General features: G+C 45.3%; 3 protein-coding genes across 5 annotated transcripts; all 3 read right to left on the minus strand.

Moving 5' to 3' along the window:
- Nucleotides 1-1,056: 1,056 nt before the first annotated feature.
- Nucleotides 1,057-2,055, minus strand: LOC4349931 (dirigent protein 22-like). Its single transcript, XM_015760520.3, has one exon. The coding sequence runs from the start codon at nucleotides 1,908-1,910 to the stop codon at nucleotides 1,377-1,379; it is 534 nt and encodes a 177-aa protein (XP_015616006.1). The 5' UTR covers nucleotides 1,911-2,055; the 3' UTR covers nucleotides 1,057-1,376.
- A 2,237-nt stretch (nucleotides 2,056-4,292) lies between these two features.
- LOC107275351 (NAC domain-containing protein 40) lies at nucleotides 4,293-8,490 on the minus strand. The gene has a single exon (XM_066305949.1). The coding sequence runs from the start codon at nucleotides 5,885-5,887 to the stop codon at nucleotides 5,084-5,086; it is 804 nt and encodes a 267-aa protein (XP_066162046.1). The 5' UTR covers nucleotides 5,888-8,490; the 3' UTR covers nucleotides 4,293-5,083.
- A 4-nt stretch (nucleotides 8,491-8,494) lies between these two features.
- On the minus strand, nucleotides 8,495-16,529 carry LOC107278568 (dirigent protein 23). 3 transcript variants are annotated; one of them, XM_015760066.3, is made up of 4 exons: nucleotides 16,121-16,529; nucleotides 15,723-15,803; nucleotides 14,482-14,598; nucleotides 8,495-10,109 (listed from the first exon to the last, which is right to left on the minus strand). In XM_015760066.3, exon 4 carries the CDS (start codon nucleotides 9,539-9,541, stop codon nucleotides 9,005-9,007), a length of 537 nt encoding a protein of 178 aa, XP_015615552.1. In that variant the 5' UTR covers nucleotides 9,542-10,109; nucleotides 14,482-14,598; nucleotides 15,723-15,803; nucleotides 16,121-16,529; the 3' UTR covers nucleotides 8,495-9,004. The 3 variants fall into 3 exon arrangements, with proteins under 3 accessions (XP_015615552.1, XP_066162048.1, XP_066162047.1); XM_066305951.1 differs by having other exon boundaries at nucleotides 14,460-14,598; XM_066305950.1 differs by having other exon boundaries at nucleotides 8,495-14,598.
- Nucleotides 16,530-17,397: the final 868 nt, after the last annotated feature.

Genomic DNA, 17,397 nt, shown 5'->3' on the forward strand with positions numbered 1-17,397 from the left:
GGAAAAGGAGTCGCAATCTCCCCTGTCTCCTGTGAACGAACGCAGCCTAAGGGTGTGTTTGAGAAGAAGGGGATTGAGGAGATTGGGAAGATACGCAAAACGAGGTGAGCCATTAGCGTATGATTAGTTGAGTATTAACTATTTTAAATTTTAAAAATGGATTAATATGATTTTTTAAAGCAACTTTCCTATAGAATTTTTTTGCAAAAAGCACACCGTTTAGTAGTTTGGGAAGCGTGCGCGCGGAAAACGAGATGTTTTCTCTCTCAATCTCCCAGATCACCTGGGAACGAACGAAGCCTAAGAGCAGGTACAATAGCAGGCTATTAGCTAGCTGTAAACATATTTTAATGAGATAAAAGATGAGAGAGAAGAGCAGTGGGCTACAGATCTGTAGCCAGCTGCAGCGCGGATTCCAAGACGCAATGTGTGCATGACATGTGGGACCATATATTAATAGTATAGTAAGCAACTATTGTATGAATTGGCTATTAGATTAGTTGTAGATGAATTGGAGCTAGTAGTGGGCTATACTATTAAACTTGCTCTAAGGGTGAGTTTGAGGGATAGGGGATTGAGAAGATTGGGAAGATACGCAAAACGAGGTGAGCCATTAGCGCATTATTAATTGAGTATAAACTATTTTAAATTTTAAAAATAGATTAATATGATTTTTTAAAGCAACTTTCCTATAGAAATTTTTTGCCAAAAACACACCGTTTAGTAGTTTGGGAAGCGTGTGCGTGGACTATGATGTATTTTCTCACCCTAACTTATCAGAACGAACGCTCCCTAAGGATAGAAACGGATAGAATTGGTAGCATCTGTTCGAAAAATATTATCGATTAATCTGGAATTGACCAACTATTTAGTGTCAACAAGAAGATCGAATAAATTAGAAAAAACTAAAATTTATATATTGTTAGAGTCGGAAACGGCAACACTTGTGTGGATACGACGCTCGGTTAGTGGGGAAAATTTTCCATGATTATTTTGAGTATATGTTATCTTGACGGGATGGTCAGTGTTAGGTGAACCAAGGCGTGCACAAAAATCTTGGAGGAATATTACCATCCATCAAAATAAAAAATTGTAACAAAGGTAAGCTAATGAAGCTCTCATTATTCTAAAACACATTAAGAACTTATAAACAATAATCATCCTCAAGAATACACCCCTACCAACAACAACAACAACAAAAATCATAGCTAGCGTTTTTTTACAGGGAAAAAAAAAGCATATGACACCACACCCAGCTTATATATTCTAGTAATCAACTGGTCAACACACAGCAAAAACCGGCAGTAAAATGAACTGATCAACACGATCATCATCTTCAATATCATCGTCTCAAGTAATGAGAATGAATGAATGAATTAATCGAGGCGGAGATGGATGTTGTACTCGACGGTGGCGTCGCCGGTGGTGGCGTTGAACCACCACGTCGTCGCCTGGCAGTAGCCGCGCGCGAACCGGAACACGCCGGTGCCGCCCACCACCGGCATCTCCCGCACGGCGCGCTCCGCCGGGTTGGCGCCGAGGATCGCGAGGCTGCTGCCGTTGTACGGGCCGTCGCCGGCGAACACGAAGTTCATCGCCATCATCAGCGACAGCGCGTCCTTGCCGGCGGCGACGTACATCCCCTGCGCGCGGCCGACCAGCCGCGAGGCCGTCAGGTTGGGCCCGTCGGTGAGCGGGTCGTCGATCACCACCACCGCGCCGAACCCCGTCGCCGAGGCGTTCGTCGTCGGCGCCTCCGCCACCTGCGCCACCGTGGAGTTGGGCCCGCCGCTCACCACGTCGTGCCAGAACACCCGCAGCTTCGTCTCCCTCTGCGCCTGCGCCGCCGTCGCCGCCGCCAGGACGAGGAGCGCCGCCGCGAACACGAAGGAGGAGGAGGAGGCAGCCATTGCTTGGTTCGGATTAAGCTAGCTTTAGCTGTGTGATGTGATTTGCGACGACGTGTGCATGGGTGAATTTAAAGGGGGAGGTCGGGGACGTGGTTGGTGTGTGCTGGATTCGAAGGTTCTTCGATCGTCGTCTACACGGCGAGGAAGGCGACTGCAAAAATGGTCGGATATATGCAAACAGTCAGGTTAGAAATATAATGGAGGATAAATTAGTTAACACTAGTGGAGAAAGGGGTTTTACTCCCTCTTCGGAACCCCTGTACTCCCGGTTTTACAACAGGAAGGACGAATCCAGGACTAAAGATAGGTATCTTTAGTCTCGGGTGAAATAACCGGGCTTAAAAATCCATCTTTAAAGATGGATAGGGGCCACATCCCAACTGTTTTTTTTCTTTTATTTATTGTTTCTTTTTGCTGCTTGTATCTATTCCCCCAGCCAAATCCACACAAATCATCAATCATGCACAATAAAAATTTCCACAAATCAAGCACAACAAAAATCATCCACAATACATACACATCCACAATCTACAAATCTTGTGAGATCATCCCCAAATCAACAAAAAAAATATCCAATAAAATATACAAACCATTCATCATTCACTACAAAAATTCACAAAATAAAAAAAATCCAGTCGCTGTTGTCGCCGCCCGGCCGTGGGCTGCTGGCCTCCTTGCGCCCGGCCACCGCACGGGCCACCGCCACCGGCCGCCGCCAAACAATACGTCTCCAATCCAGCGAGTAGATGAAAGAGCGAGCCATTCCTTGCCATGGCGGTATGCACTACTACAGAAATAATTTTTCTAGACAAGATCCTCTTTAGATTGCAGACAGACCGTAACTAGTCCAGTATGTAAAAAATCGTACTCCATTTTCGCATACAGCTCCTTAATAGGACCGCACGCAAAAATCGATTTTCACAAGTGGTCCTCTTAAGGATTCGCACGCTAAAATAAGCTTATTTTTACAGGCGAACCTCTCAAAGAGACGCCCGTTTCGCAGGCGGGCCTCTTAAATATATTTTTGTGGCGGGCGACGCGGCTGACAACGAGCAGCGGGCTGTGTGGTTGACGGCAAGCGGCGAGCGGATCCGCCTCCGCCGGCCTCGTAATGGGCGGCGGATGGCGTGGCTGACAGCGGGCAGTGGGTGGTAGCAACGGACCACGGTGGCGGGCTCCCCCGCACGTTGAAGGAGGCAACGACAGCTTCCTTGCACGGAACAGTCGGGCGGCGAGCGGCAGCGATGGAGCACGGCGGCAGGCTCCGTCACACGTCGAATGTGGCGAAAGCGGCTCCCACGCGGATCCAGCGGGCGGCGGGCACCGCCCGGATCTGCTGGCAGAGGGAGGAGCCCGGCGGCGGTGGCTAGAATTTTTTTGCGATTTTTAATTTTTTCAGATTTTTATTTTTAAGTGCGGACGATATAAGCACCCGCATGCAAAAGTTGAATTTTCGTATGCGGGTGCTCCACTAGCATAGAAAAAGAGAGATTTTTTCATAACTTTCCTGGTAGACGGGCCAGAGTTCCGCATGCAAAAATGATCACTTTTGGCCCATCTTGAGATATCTAAATTATTTACACATAAAAATTTTGGTATCATGGAATATCTAGTAGTTGAAGATATACCAAATTTTACATAAAAAATACGATATCTCATAATACCTTCTCTAAAAGATGAAAAAATATATTATCTTCTGACACCTTCTTAAGGTTAGCTCTAGCTGATCGTGTGTTCAATTTAGACTTTGATTAATTTACATTGCATTCTTCAATAATTCTTGCATGCTTGGATTAACTACATGTAGAAATTCTTATGGCATTCTTGCGTGCATGCATGCAAGTTGGATATGTTAATTTATTTTAAATTCTTTTGGCGTGTGAGAGGGTAGGAATGGACTGGGTCGGTGATCGGACTTTTGAAGAAGCTGGCAACAGATGCAGTAGGTGAAGTGCTGACTGTGAATTGGTACGTATGAACTACTCGCATCGATCTCTGGGGTTTTCTTCTTCTTTTCTTTTTTAAGGTGAAATTAGCACGCGTAGCCGCGTATATAGGTATTTGGTGAGATGAAGGCATGCTTGGTTTAATTAATTTCCAAGCTTCTTCGGTATATATGTTCTAGAAATCTATTGATGTAATTAAATATGCTCCGATCATCACCTTTGGTCTTTGGAACGTCTGTACGTGTCTATCCAAATTGTGATAACAGAATTATAGCAAAGTTATGTTGCTTCTGTATGTTCAAAAATCAACAGATTTTTTTTTGAACGCTTAGAAGTTCTTGCTGACAAGGCCTCTAGTTTAACTTCGTTTGTGCTAGGCTTATTCCGGGTCAAGTCGGGTCAACAGAAAAACAAATCAGTTTATAGTTCAGTCCAAAAATATTTTGTCTATAGTCCAAGTATTGGCAATTAAATCGTACAGAAATTGTAACTGTACAATACTTATTTACAGCTCGTTAAAGCCAATGTCTACAACAGACAACACTCTAAAGAGAAAGGCACTCCTACAGAAAGCTTTTTCTCAAACGATCATATATATTCAGCTTTTTCAAACAGACGCCAAACATGTATAAAAATACTGATTGTTATGGGCTGGCACCGTAACCACATGCAAAATCTTATTTTCGTAAGCGGACATGTGAAGATGTTCTCCTGCAAAAGAATTTTAGCCATAAAATCTCCAAGATAATTTATACCCCTAGCCACCGTCAAATCGGGTAAGCTTGAAGGCTAGCGTCGTAGCTGCCCAAAGCGAGGTATGAGAAGAGGCGATGAAGCTGTCATCATTGTCCCCCACGTCGAGCTCCACCAGATCCAACGAGCCTGAAGCGTGCTGCCACTACCCAAAGCTCAACCGTGGGAAGCGAGGGACGGGGAGAGGCGATGGAGGTCACCATTCCTGTGCCGCCGACGGTGGATCCGTCACTCCTGAGGCCATTGGAGGTGGATCGACTGCTCTCGAGGCCAGCGACATTGTCCAGTCAGCTCGCGGCAGCGGCTCTTCCCTGTCAAAGAGCCGTAGCCATAAACGTTATTGCCGTCACAGTCCTCACACAAGTGCAATGGCTCGCCGCCGCCACCCGTCGCCGGCCACAAAGCCATTGCCGGCGACCTGCTCGCCGTAACCATATTGGTGGCTCGGACCCGGCTGGTCTGGATAATATTAGACTACACCGCCGCTGCCATAGTTGTTGTCGCCGCCGACGTTGTATTGTTGTGGTTGGCAGTGGCGCTGTCACCGGCGCCGGCGGCGGTGTGGTCTGGGTTAGGGCCAGAGCGCTCGCCGGCGGCGGAGGTGGAGCAGGAGGGCTCCTCCTTGATGCACAGCTTCTTGTCCTTGGCCCTGGGGGTGGCCCTGATCCGGGAGAGCACGGTGGCGGGGAGCGGCGGCGAGGTGATCTCGTACTCGTGCATGACCCATCCGGAGGAGGAGCTCTCGCCGCGGCGGTGGAAGCTCAGGTTGCGCCGCTTGTACACCACGTCGAGCTCGCCTCCGCCTCCGCCGCCGCCGCGGACGATGGTGAGGATCGCCACCTCGCCCTTCTGGATCCGCCACACGCCGCCGCCGTTCTTGACTGCGCGCTGCACCTTGCGCCTGCCGCCGCCGCCGCCGCCGCCGACGCTCTCGTGGTCGTGGACGAAGAAGGCGTGCGCGCTGGTGGCGTGGCCGTGCTCCCGCATCAGCGTCCACGGCTCGCACCTCGACACGTCGTCCTGGATAACGGCGGCGTGGCCGCGGCCGTAGAGCGCGCGCGGGAGGAGGTAGGAGGCGACGATGTCGGCGTCGGTGGGGTCGAACTTGAACGCGGGAAACCAGGAGAATCTCGAGAACCCGAACCTCCACGCCTCCATGCCCGCCACCGCAACCCGCTCCTCGTCCTCTCGCACCGCCGCCGGCGCCTCTGCCGCCGATGAGGTCTGCTCATCTTCTTGCAGGCTACGCGCCGAACGTTTCCTCGACGTGGAAGCCATCGAATTCGTTCGGAGATCGATCGCTCGATGGGTCGGTTGCAAATTTACCTTGCAAATTAAATACAGAGAGGTTTACTTCGATTCCTACTCGGATTGTGTAAGTGTAATCGAGCGATGCGTTGCTCCCCACGTCGGCCGGCAATCGAGTCGGCGAGCGCGAGGATCGCCGCCCGGAAGGAGATTCTTCCTCGCCGCGGTGACGAGAAGCAGCCGGAACGCCGGCGAGCGCGGGATCTCGATCGTCGCCGCGGCCATGGCGGTTTCGCTAGCCGCCGCGCGCACCATAGGTCCACAGGTCAAGTGTGATGCAGGCGATGATTCCGAGACAACGCGAACCGTTCAGATTAGATCTAACGGCTGGCTGTGGTCAACTTTGAGTCTTTGACCATGACGGCTACTTGATGGGCCTAATTGGCCCACATAAAACGTGAGACACCATGGGCTGCCTTCGTTGGTGAAAACGGGCGGTCGTTAGCACGTAATTAATTAAGCACTACTAGCTATTTTTTAAAATAAATGAATAAGTATGATTTTTTAATCAATTTTCGTATAGAATTTTTTTTAAAAAAGAACGTAATGTTTTATAGTTTGAAAAACATACGTGTGGAAAATGAGAGGGGGAGTCAGGGACTGCTAAAGCTGTTGACGAAAAAATCGAACACATCGGCCTGGGAGATCTGCTTAACTCCAGTGCAGGTCCAAAGATTGGTGAGATGCGAGCGTGCCAGTCAGTTTGATCCTGCAACTGACAAGATATGCAAATAGTAGATTAAAACAGCCGATCGGCCGACAAGCCGATGGAGTAGTTCCAGCCGATGCCGATAATAGCCGATGCCGATACCAGCCGATAGCGATAGGGTTTAAGCAATCGACTATATGTCCAATGTAGATAATGATATAAAGGCAATCGGCTGACGATGATGTAATAAAATAACAATGTAATCAAGTATAAACCAATCAGCAAATAATGATATGATAAATAAGCATCGATCCGAAGGTCAAAGCACACATCGGCTGGAGGTCCGATGTCATGAAATCCACAAGATTAGCTTAAACAATGAAGCCTTTGTTGTCATCGGCTAAATCCAACTTATATGTATATGCAATCCTTATGAGCCGATGCAACGTCCAGATAACTCACCGGCTGAAACCCCGATGAAACACTTATTGGCAATCAAGAAGCAGGCTAGAGATTATAGTTCTAAGCACGACTTAGTAGATCAAACTTAACTGATGCAGCACTAAGTATGAAAAGAAATATAATATCTAGACAATCAAGCCGTTGACTGAGTTTTCAGGGTGGTAGATGTCTAAGCTAATCTAATCTAGCAACGCGATTTAGCCGATACCGGCAGAAACCCTAAAATGAGAAGCAGCCGATAGAACTAAATTGATATGCTAAGACTAGATTAACAGAGATATATGATAAATAGATAGGCAAGTATATCATCCAAACCAGAGCAATCCAAGAGGTCGAATGTACTGATGCAGCCTTCAACGACGCCGACGTAAACGATACAATTGCCTGGGCCGATGGAATATTGGACTTATCCCTTCACCGGAGATCGAAGACGATGCAGCCCCGCGTCGGGTGCCAAGTTCCGCCGAAACGTAAAAACAAAAGTAGAAATAAAAAGGGTGGCGATGCTCCGAATTGTATTGATCGTGGAGATAGATTACATAGACCCCGGGTGTACATATTTATACCCAGGGGTTGATACAAGTCCTTGTCGGACAAGAAAGAAACTAACCTAAAGATAAGAAAGAAACTAACCTAAATATAAAAGGAAAATATAAAGTCCTTATCGGACACTAAACACACTTTCCTAAAGATAAAAGGAAACTAACAAACTATTCCTAATTAATAGATAAACTGCCATGCCGTATCCTCTTTAAACTCGGTCACTTAGGGATAAGCTCCCTTTAATAGATTGATTTCCTTAACCGAATATAGCAGGAATCCGACTATTGGCGACTTGATAACTCCCATCGGCTGATTCCGAGATGCTGCAGCCGATAATGATTCTAAGCGGATGGCGTCTTTACCGATTATCAAATTTCACTGTTAACAGCCGCCCATATCGCTTGACGTATCTTATTTGAGGCCAGAGTTTTAATCACGATACTCAACGGTAAAGTCAACTATAATATATTTTCTCATTAAATAAAATGTCAAAATAATATCAAGCTCGAAGTATGACTGACGTGACGTCTATGTTAATAAGGAGTACTCATTACAACGTAACATATTATCTTAATTTGTTTTGTTAAAATGTTGATGGTTGTTTTGGGTTCCATGCCCGCATGCAACATGTAGCTAGGATACGGATTTTCATTCCTCGACGGAACATCCTTCGTTATTTATATACCATCTAAATATTTATAAAATTTTTTAAAAAAATTTATAATATAGATTAATACAAAATATATCACTCCACAAACATGCAAGACCAAATTCAACTTCTACAAGTTGTAACAAAAATAACAAATTAAACTAAAAATAGTTATCGTATATTCGCAACTATATTTGTTATTTTTGTTATAACTTGTAGAAGTTAAATTTTAACTTGCTTATGTTTGTGGAGTGATATATTTTATATTAATCTATGTTGCTAATTTTCTTTTCATATTTTTTATGACTATTAGGTGGTATGCACGAAACTAGGGATATCCCTCGAGAGATAAAATCATTTTCCCCATGTACCTAATACTATTCTCATCCTAAAATAATTTCATTTTTCATCCATCTCATGTATACCAATATAAAACCAAGAAAGCTAAATTACTCTTAATTTATCAAATCGCAATGTAACTATTTTTCACCTTATTTTAAAATAATAATTTTTATTATAATAAATTCTAATTTAATAATTACTCTAAAAATAAATTTATTTTATGCTAAATAGAAGGTGCTAATTAAAATGAACTTTATTACGGGATGGAGAGGTAGTACATGATACAGTAGTAATTGACACACAACGTATCGCTACCTGGCTAACTAATTACTCCCTCCGTTTTAAAATATAAACTTCTATGATCGGATTAGATATTTCATACGTCCTATCCGATATTAATTAGGTTCTTATATTTTGACACAAAGGAATAATAATGAATCAGTTAATCGTGGCGGATATGGATATCGTACGGGACGGTGGCGTCGCCGGCGGCGTTGTACCAGTACGTGGTGGCGCGGCAGTAGCCGCGGGCGAAGCGGAACGCGCCGGTGCCGCCGACCACGGGGATCTCACTCACCGGCCTCGCCGGGTTGGGCCCGAAGATGGCAACGCTGCTGCCGTTGTACGGCTCATCGGCGGCGAACACGAAGCTCATCGCCATCAGCAGCGACATCGTCTCCTTCCCGGCGCTCACGTACATCCCCTGCGCATGGCCGACCAGCCTCGACGGCGCCGTCAGGCTGGGCCCGTCGGTGAGCGGGTCGTCGATGACGTACACAGTGCCGAACACCGTCGCGGAGGCCCTCGACGTCGGCGCCTCCGCCACCTTCGCCACCGTCGAGTTCGGCCCGGTCACCACATCGTGCCAGTACACACGCATCCGCATCTCCTTCTGCTGCCCCGCCGCCTCCGCCGCCGCCGTCACGGCCTGGAGGAGTAGCGCCGCCGCCGCGAGCACGAAGGACGACGAGGCTGCCATTGCTTAATTAGCTAGATTAATGTCGAAACAAGATTTCGGCAATAATAAAAGGGGTGGCTATCAAGCTAGGAAAGTGGATGAGTTTGGAGACAAGGAATTTTATATAGGTTCAGGCCTTCTTATTCAACAAGTAATATCCTACTCCTGTCCGGAGATGATTCCGCCGAGTACGTTATTGATTGTATAAATTGGAAAAAAGAATCGCGCCCCGAGAGGCACACGGACCCTCCTTATATAGGGGAAGGAGTCCGCTTTACAAAATACAGCCCATATCCTAACGGAATATGGGATTATAGATAAAATACAATCGTAACCGACTAAGATCTCGGGTATTTCCTTGACATACAAGTAAAAAACTAACCCGAGTCTTCATAAAGATATTCTATCTATATTTGGTACCGTATATCCGACTAAATTATAACTGTCATGTAGAAATGGGATATCCATATTCTCCACAGTAGCCCCCGAGACCTTCGCAGTTGACAAAACAACCTTCTCGAAACAAAAAACAGCAATCCGAGTGCTTCAATTCAACTTGCTCCAGTTTGCCGAGTGCTAAAATCAAAGACTGCGAAGGGCGAAAATAAAACATGGTGCATCGAGTAGATGCACCTAATTAGGTATAGCCCCCGACTATGTAATTAGTTGAAAAACTAAACACGTAGTCAAGAACCGAGTGGTTTTATCAACACTCCTTGAACATATCAAGGATAAAAAAATATGAAAGGGCCGAGTGATAAACACTCAAAAGGTCCAAAAATAGACATATTTGATAGGAATCCGAGTAAGAAACTCTTAAAATGATTCACCAAACATGATAAAAAATCACGGTAATTAATGAGTCTAATAGCCTAGGCTGTGACCCTTACAATAACCAAAATAAGCATATAACATGCTAAAAGAATAACTATTAGTAAACCAGTCATCTCAAATCAACCCAAACAGCTTTTGCAGCCTAATAAAGCTTACAAAAATGGTATAACACCTTTCTGTCGGGCACCTTTTGTTTGCATCGTGTTAATTCCAAAGAATTATCAAACCGCATTAAAAAGGGTTTTAACAGCATTGGACCACATCATTGTGAGCACAAATTGCCAAAGCAAAAAGTGCCTAAGTCCCTAAGGATCACAATGGGCCACGCTGGAAATAAAATTGGGCTGAAGTACTGTGCCGGCCCAGGCCTGCTAGCGCTCCCGATACTCTAATATCACCGAAGTGAAAAATGTCTCTTCGTCTTCCCCGCCGAGACTCTCACCATTTTCCCCATTTCCTGCTACAGTACAAACTGCGCCGGCCAAGCTAGGGTTCAGCAATCCGCTCCAATCCATCCTCAAACACTCCACAAAATTTCTACCCGCATCCACCGCTCCAATTCCCCATCCCTTTCCAGCCGTATCTCGGACCAAATCAAACCATCCAGTCCACATTCATGGCGGAAGAGAGAGAAAGCTTCGAGAGCCAGTGGGCGTCCTCCGATGTGACGGAAGATAATCTAAAGGAGATGGTGGCGCACGGCGTTCTTCCAGCAAAGGAGATCATCGGATGGCGACCAGCATTCGGCGAAGCATTCCCGACCCCCGATACACACGAAATCGTGGTATTTGCTCATTTCTTCTATGGCGGATTTTCTCTTCCAACCTCAAGGTTCTTCCGGGGAATTATGAACTTCTACAGGATTAGCTTGCATCATCTGAATCCAAACTCTATAGTGCATATCGCCAATTTTATTCATGCCTGCGAAGCTTTTCTGGGCATTAGGCCTCATTTCGCCTTGTTCTGCCGCATCTTCTTCCTCAAGCCCCAGCCAAACAAAAGCAAACCATGTGTTGTTGGGGGTGCTGGTTTCCAACTCCGGGGAACGCTAAGCCAAAAATACTTCTCCATGCCCTTCAAGACCTCAAACAAAGGCTGGCATGCAAATTGGTTTTATGTTCAAAACCCTGAGCCTGCTCTCCCCGAGTACTCCTGTCTTCCTCCAGTTTATCGGGATACTTGGAACTCACTGCCAATGGGAGACGAAGCTGCACAAGCAGTGGAACTGATGGAGCGCATGATAAAGCTGAAAGAACAAGGCCTTCAGGGAGAACAGATCACACGGCACTTTATCAAGTGTCGGTTAGCTCCAATCAAAGAGAGATCTCGCACAGCCTTCGAATTTGACGGCAAGCACGACCCAAATCGTGAAGATCCAGATTCTCTTGACTTCAAGGTCATGAAGGAAAGGATGTATAAGATCTTCTCTAATGCTATCGTTGTCAGCTATTCACACTTGCTGCCAGTCGTGCCATTCAATGCCTTTAATCCTCCTCCACCGGTATGTAACCGAACACTTCAACTTTTCACAGAATACGGTCTTATCTGTTTGTTGAATCAGTTAACAATAAAGGATGTCACGCCCAGGAATTTGCTCTGATGAAATCGGATCCGCCAATCGCTCAACGCCAATCACCTCACCGCCAAACTGGTCAGGGAAGCGGAGGACCAAGAATCCGGTCTGAAACTCAACCAAGTGCTCCTGATCCAGTCGGCCAGCCAAATTCTCGCAAGAGGAAGCTGGTTCTAAGTGACGACGAAGGCGACACTGCTAGAAAGCTTGGAGACCGAGAGGCAACCAATAAACTGCCGAAGCAGGCTACTCCAAGGAAGAAAACATCCAGTCGTCTTGTGCCAAAGATCAGGAAGTCTTCTAGGTGCAACTCATATTACGATCTTCATTGCATTGATGCGTACCCATTGCGATAATAGTACTGACAATCAAACTTGCAGGAAACCATCTGATATAGACCCATCTGGAAAAGACTCTGACCCGACCAACATGGAGGCGAGTTCCTCAAAAGAAACCGGGCCGACTGCAAAAGATCTCCCGAGTGATAATCTGTAGGCCAGCAACAATGTAGAACCCAGCGACGAACCCCCGACTGGAAACCAGTCGGCCGAAGCCGAAGCCGGAGTTAATCAGGAGCCCCCGACTGGAAACCAGTCGGACGCAGGGCCAAGCCAAGAGATTCTAGAAGTTGAAACCCAAGCAGACAACCCTCGCGGACAAGACGCCAGCAATGACTGGAGATCTGGATCTCCTTTAAGGGCATCCGAATCCACTCGTCCTCGTCCAGAAATCATTACGGGTAAACACTTTGTCTGAAACCATGTTGACCCAAATAACTCTGATCAATTGTCTAACCTTTGTCAGTGGATACATTAGGACCAATGATTGGTGATGAAGAAGAAATTCACCGTGGTCAAGTGGATACACTTTGCCGAAGATTCGTGCTCTCCCATTCTGGTCAAGTGGTGGGATGACAACTTGCAACCTCAAGGAATTGTAATAAACCGGCAAAAAGAAGATGAAGAAGTCTGCCTACTGAAGAAGGCACTCAACCAAGCGACTTGCATTGTAAATGTAAGTTCCTTGACACCTGACCTCAGCCATCATGTTTGCCGTCTGGCTCGAGCGCTGATTAAACTGCTCTGCAGAGGATTCATCTTAGAAACGAGGCGAAAACCGCAACCCTTGAGAAACTAGTTCCTCATCTTGGAACCCTTGAAACCACCAGGAGTCAACTGCACGAGGCCAGAGAACTTGCCAGAAAGAATGAACACGATCTGAGGGATCGGATTGCTAAGCTCCAGGAATCCAATTTTGAACTGAGTGGCTCATCCAAAGGTTCGCGCAAACTCTGCCCAACTGATTTGTGCTGTTATCTCTGTAATCTTGATTAACCGAAGTTAATGTAGTGCAAGCTGCCAAGATATCTCAACTAGAGAAGCAGATCCAAACTCTGGAAAATGACAAGGCAGAGCTGGCAAGACAGTGGGATTCGGCTTTAAAGGAGGTTGAAGGTACCAATAATCAATACCTCAAAAGCCATTATCTTCTATATGCTGATTCATTAATGTGAATCTGTTGATGCAGACCGCAAGATCAAGTCTCAAGCACAGTTTGATGTCTTAGTTGACAAGATCAACAAGCTTGAAGGAGCCAGGGATAAAGTCGCTAATGCCGCTACTCCACTCATCCAGGCAATGTTCTTCAATAACGCCGGTTCGAGTACACTTGATACTGCCGAAATCTTCGACAAGCTGAGAGTCGCTCCAGATACTTATTTCAAGAATATCAAAGAAGCTGGAAGTATGGGAGCAAGTCTGGCATTGGCGATGACCAAATCCCTTTATCCAAGGGTTGATATGGATGCCATTGATGGCTTTGCAGACGGGACGAGCGAAGAAGCTGCTCTTGACCTCATTAACGATGCACAGAAAGCCGCTGACAAGATTGCTGCTGATGTGGTTGAAAGATTCCAAGAAGTCGACCTTCGGCCGACTGGATCTGATAAGTCTGATGATGAAAAAACTGATACTGATTGATATAACAATGATTTTGATAATTAATGATGATGGAGGCTCAATTTGTACAATACTGATGAATTTATGCTATGCTTGGTGTTCCATACTTAGCTTTTGATTTCTTAAAAGCCTTTATCTAGCCTTATTGAGCCTAAAACCCGCAAAAGCTATTAAAAACCTTCAGTCCTCATTGACTAAGTCGAAAGACCAAACAGGGCAATGATAAATCAAGTAAGCAAATTGAATTGATAAAAATCACACTCAATTATTATCATAGTAGCCCCCCGACTGAAAACTTCAAGGAAAAACTTGAGGTTAGCAGTCAAAGAGGAAAGATACAAACGTAATGCCTAAGCATAAAATTGATGAAGGTGTTCAATATTCTAAGAATTGTTGATGGGAGTACCATCTTCGCGCTTGAGTCGATAAGAACCTGGCTGTCACGCCCGGAAATTCACTAGTAATTTCCGAACTTATTTGTGCATTAAACCCTCGTCCAGGAATCAGCCGAGGTACACAAACTGACAATTTAATATATAGATTTATCACATTAACTAAAACGATAAATACTTACTTAAGAGGCACTTAGTCCTCACCATGAAGAAAACTGCAGCGGAAAAATAAAATCTAGCGAAGCTCCGGCTCCACTCCCACAGGCAGCTCAACTGGGGTATAAGCCAAACGTCTTCTCCTTCTGGATCCTTTATCTTCAACTGAGGTTGATTGATTATTGCAAGAATGAGCATATGACATACTCAACAAGCCACACAGCAAATATGCAAGTGCACAAGGATTCCAAAGGATGGCATAATATAGGCTCATTTGCGAAAGCAGCATTTAGCAAAGAGTTAAGAGTAGTAAAACAGTAGAGTAATTAATTAAAAATTTTAATCAACACTGAACAGCACACCCATGCTGCACAGGCCCAACCATCCTGAACAACCATACCCGGCTGTACAGATCTAACTCCAAACCAGGAGCTAAGCAAATTATTACCAGTTATAGCATCCATAATTATCGTGAGAGGTGTGAGACTAATCACGAAAAACATTGCTCAACCCGCCCATAACCGCGGGCACGGCTATTCGAATAGTTTTACTCTGGCCAGAGGTGTACCACTGTACCCACAAGACACAACCCCACATCATGTCACCATGTGCCTCAATACCACCACGGTACCTCGGAAAGGAGTTGTGACAATACCCCTTGCACAACATAACCCATTACAGCGCACCTTTCCTGGATCATAATCACCCCCTTATAAACAAGGCATGGACTCCCCAGCGACCCCCGTGGACTTCTCGCCACTTCTCAGTCTGGCGCACTATAATGAATCACGCTATACAAAAGATAAAGCCGTTGCCCATGCTGGCTTGTGGTTGGCACGGTAAATGTTTCACAACAGTAGCTCGCGAACCGGTCCTTAATTGTCATGAGCACAACCATCAAAACCATATGCTCACAACCCACCATTATCAAGTTTTAGTTGGCAAGTAATTAATTAACCAATCACGATTAACCATCGTGAACTATCATTAAGCCATCCTTAAATAATAGTGAGTCATAAGTTATCCCAATAGTGTGCTAATGTTTCTAAGCATGGCTAAGCAATCATAACTAATATCTAGCTGAACCAATATATAAAGCCCAACTAGTCAAGTTATAATAACCCAAGGTATCAAGGAATAAAGTAATCAATGTAAATTGGCCATAACAAAGGAATAAGTTCACACCACCCGGTGACATTCGAAAATAAATGCACAGTTGAAATAAATAGAGAATTTAAATATAGGATCAACATGCTCAAAGGATTGTGTTTAGGATCTGTGTGACTTGCCTTGCAATAATCGGTCTTCAAGTAATCTTCTTGATCACTTCCGACGCACTCACGAACCTTCGCAACGACGGAAACGACAAGCTAACACGCAAAACGAAGAAAAAGACTAATAAAAACCAAATAAACAGTACATATAAAGTAAACAAACATGTAGATCATGATTTTAGATGAATTTAGCAACTTGAACCACTCAAAACCGAGTTACCATGATTTAGTTATGAATTTCCGAAGATTTAATCTATTAGAAAAACAGGAAAAAGAAAAACGATGATGACGTCATGATGACATCATCAATGGCCGGACCAAGATGGCGACCTCGCCGGAGATAGAGCGACCGGCTGCGGATTTGGAGGACATGAACACGTAGAGGACGACGAGACGAACCCAACGATACTCACCCTCGTGCCAAACGACGAACGACGACGGCCGGCGACTCGGCTTGCACGGTGGCGACGGCTCTACGGGTCACGGGAGAGGACGGGAGAGGGGGCAAACGAAAGAGGAGGACTAGGGGGTCCTATTTATAGCCTTGGATTGAAGAGATCGGACTCCTCCCGCAAGAAATCGATCCGGGAAAATCAAAACTCGGTTTTGGAGATAAACTCGAAAACGAGTTTGATTCGGATAAAATACCCAACGATTTGCTCCGATTCTTGGGGGAAAAGATAGAGGAGGATGAGAGGATCAAAACCCCTCAAAAATCCGGAAGAAACGGGGTCGGATTGGAGCGGATTTGGAGGCGGAAGGCGGCGCAAGGTGGCGGCTCGGGCTCGGCCTGGCTGCAGCCGGCTGAAGGTTAGGGACGACACTGTAGCAGGGAGGCAAAGTAGACTTTTGACGGGCTTCATTTTCCTCGGCCCGATTGAAGGAGGGAGGCAAAACAGACTTTGACAGAGAGAGAGAGGAGGGGGCGGGCGGCGGCAGCTGGGCCGATTGGGCCGATTCGGCCGCGCGGAGAGAGAAAGAGTTGGGCCGAAATCGGCCCAACGACTTAGGGAAGGATTTAAAAACTTTTTCCAATTAAAATAATCACTTAAATGATCTTTCAATTGTTAAAAATACTTCCAATGCTCAAATAATTTCAAGAAAAATTCTGAAAATACTTGGACACTCAAAGTACTTAAAAAAATTATAATTAGACCATTTAATGATTAATTTAATATGTGGGTAATTACTGAAATGCTCTTTGTATGATTAAAATTAAGAATTGAGCTCCGAAGAATCCGAGAAAATTCCAGAGAGTATAATTAACCATGGAGAATTTAATAAAAATTAAATCCAACCATGCTTTATATTTAGGAAATTTTATTTCCCACATTTAACTTCACTTGTAAATTAATGAACATTTAATATAAATTCTATTATTAATTTATTAAATAATTTATAAATCCTGAAACGAAAATCAGGATGTGACACTGGCCGAGTAACTTCAGCAATTATAAACGGTCCTTCCCATAAGGGAGATAATTTATGCCGATCCTGTGTGGTTTGAATTTTCCTCAGAACCAGGTCGCCGACTAAAAAGGCTCGCGATCGAACATTCCGATTATGATAACGGCGCAACCCTTGCAAATACCGAGTCGACTGAATTAAAGCTGCTTCACGGGCTTCTTCTAATCGATTGATGTCGTCTACTCGGCCCTCTTCATAACGCTCCTCGTTGAAGTTCCAAAAT

This window comes from Oryza sativa, chromosome 11, assembly GCF_034140825.1.
Source record: "Oryza sativa Japonica Group chromosome 11, ASM3414082v1".
Lineage (NCBI taxonomy): Eukaryota > Viridiplantae > Streptophyta > Magnoliopsida > Poales > Poaceae > Oryza > Oryza sativa.

Excerpts from the sequence above, each read along its gene's own strand:
- LOC4349931 (XM_015760520.3), bottom strand. The coding sequence starts at position 1,910 with ATGGCTGCCTCCTCCTCCTCCTTCGTGTTCGCGGCGGCGCTCCTCGTC.
- LOC107275351 (XM_066305949.1), bottom strand. The coding sequence starts at position 5,887 with ATGGCTTCCACGTCGAGGAAACGTTCGGCGCGTAGCCTGCAAGAAGAT.
- LOC107278568 (XM_015760066.3), bottom strand. The coding sequence starts at position 9,541 with ATGGCAGCCTCGTCGTCCTTCGTGCTCGCGGCGGCGGCGCTACTCCTC.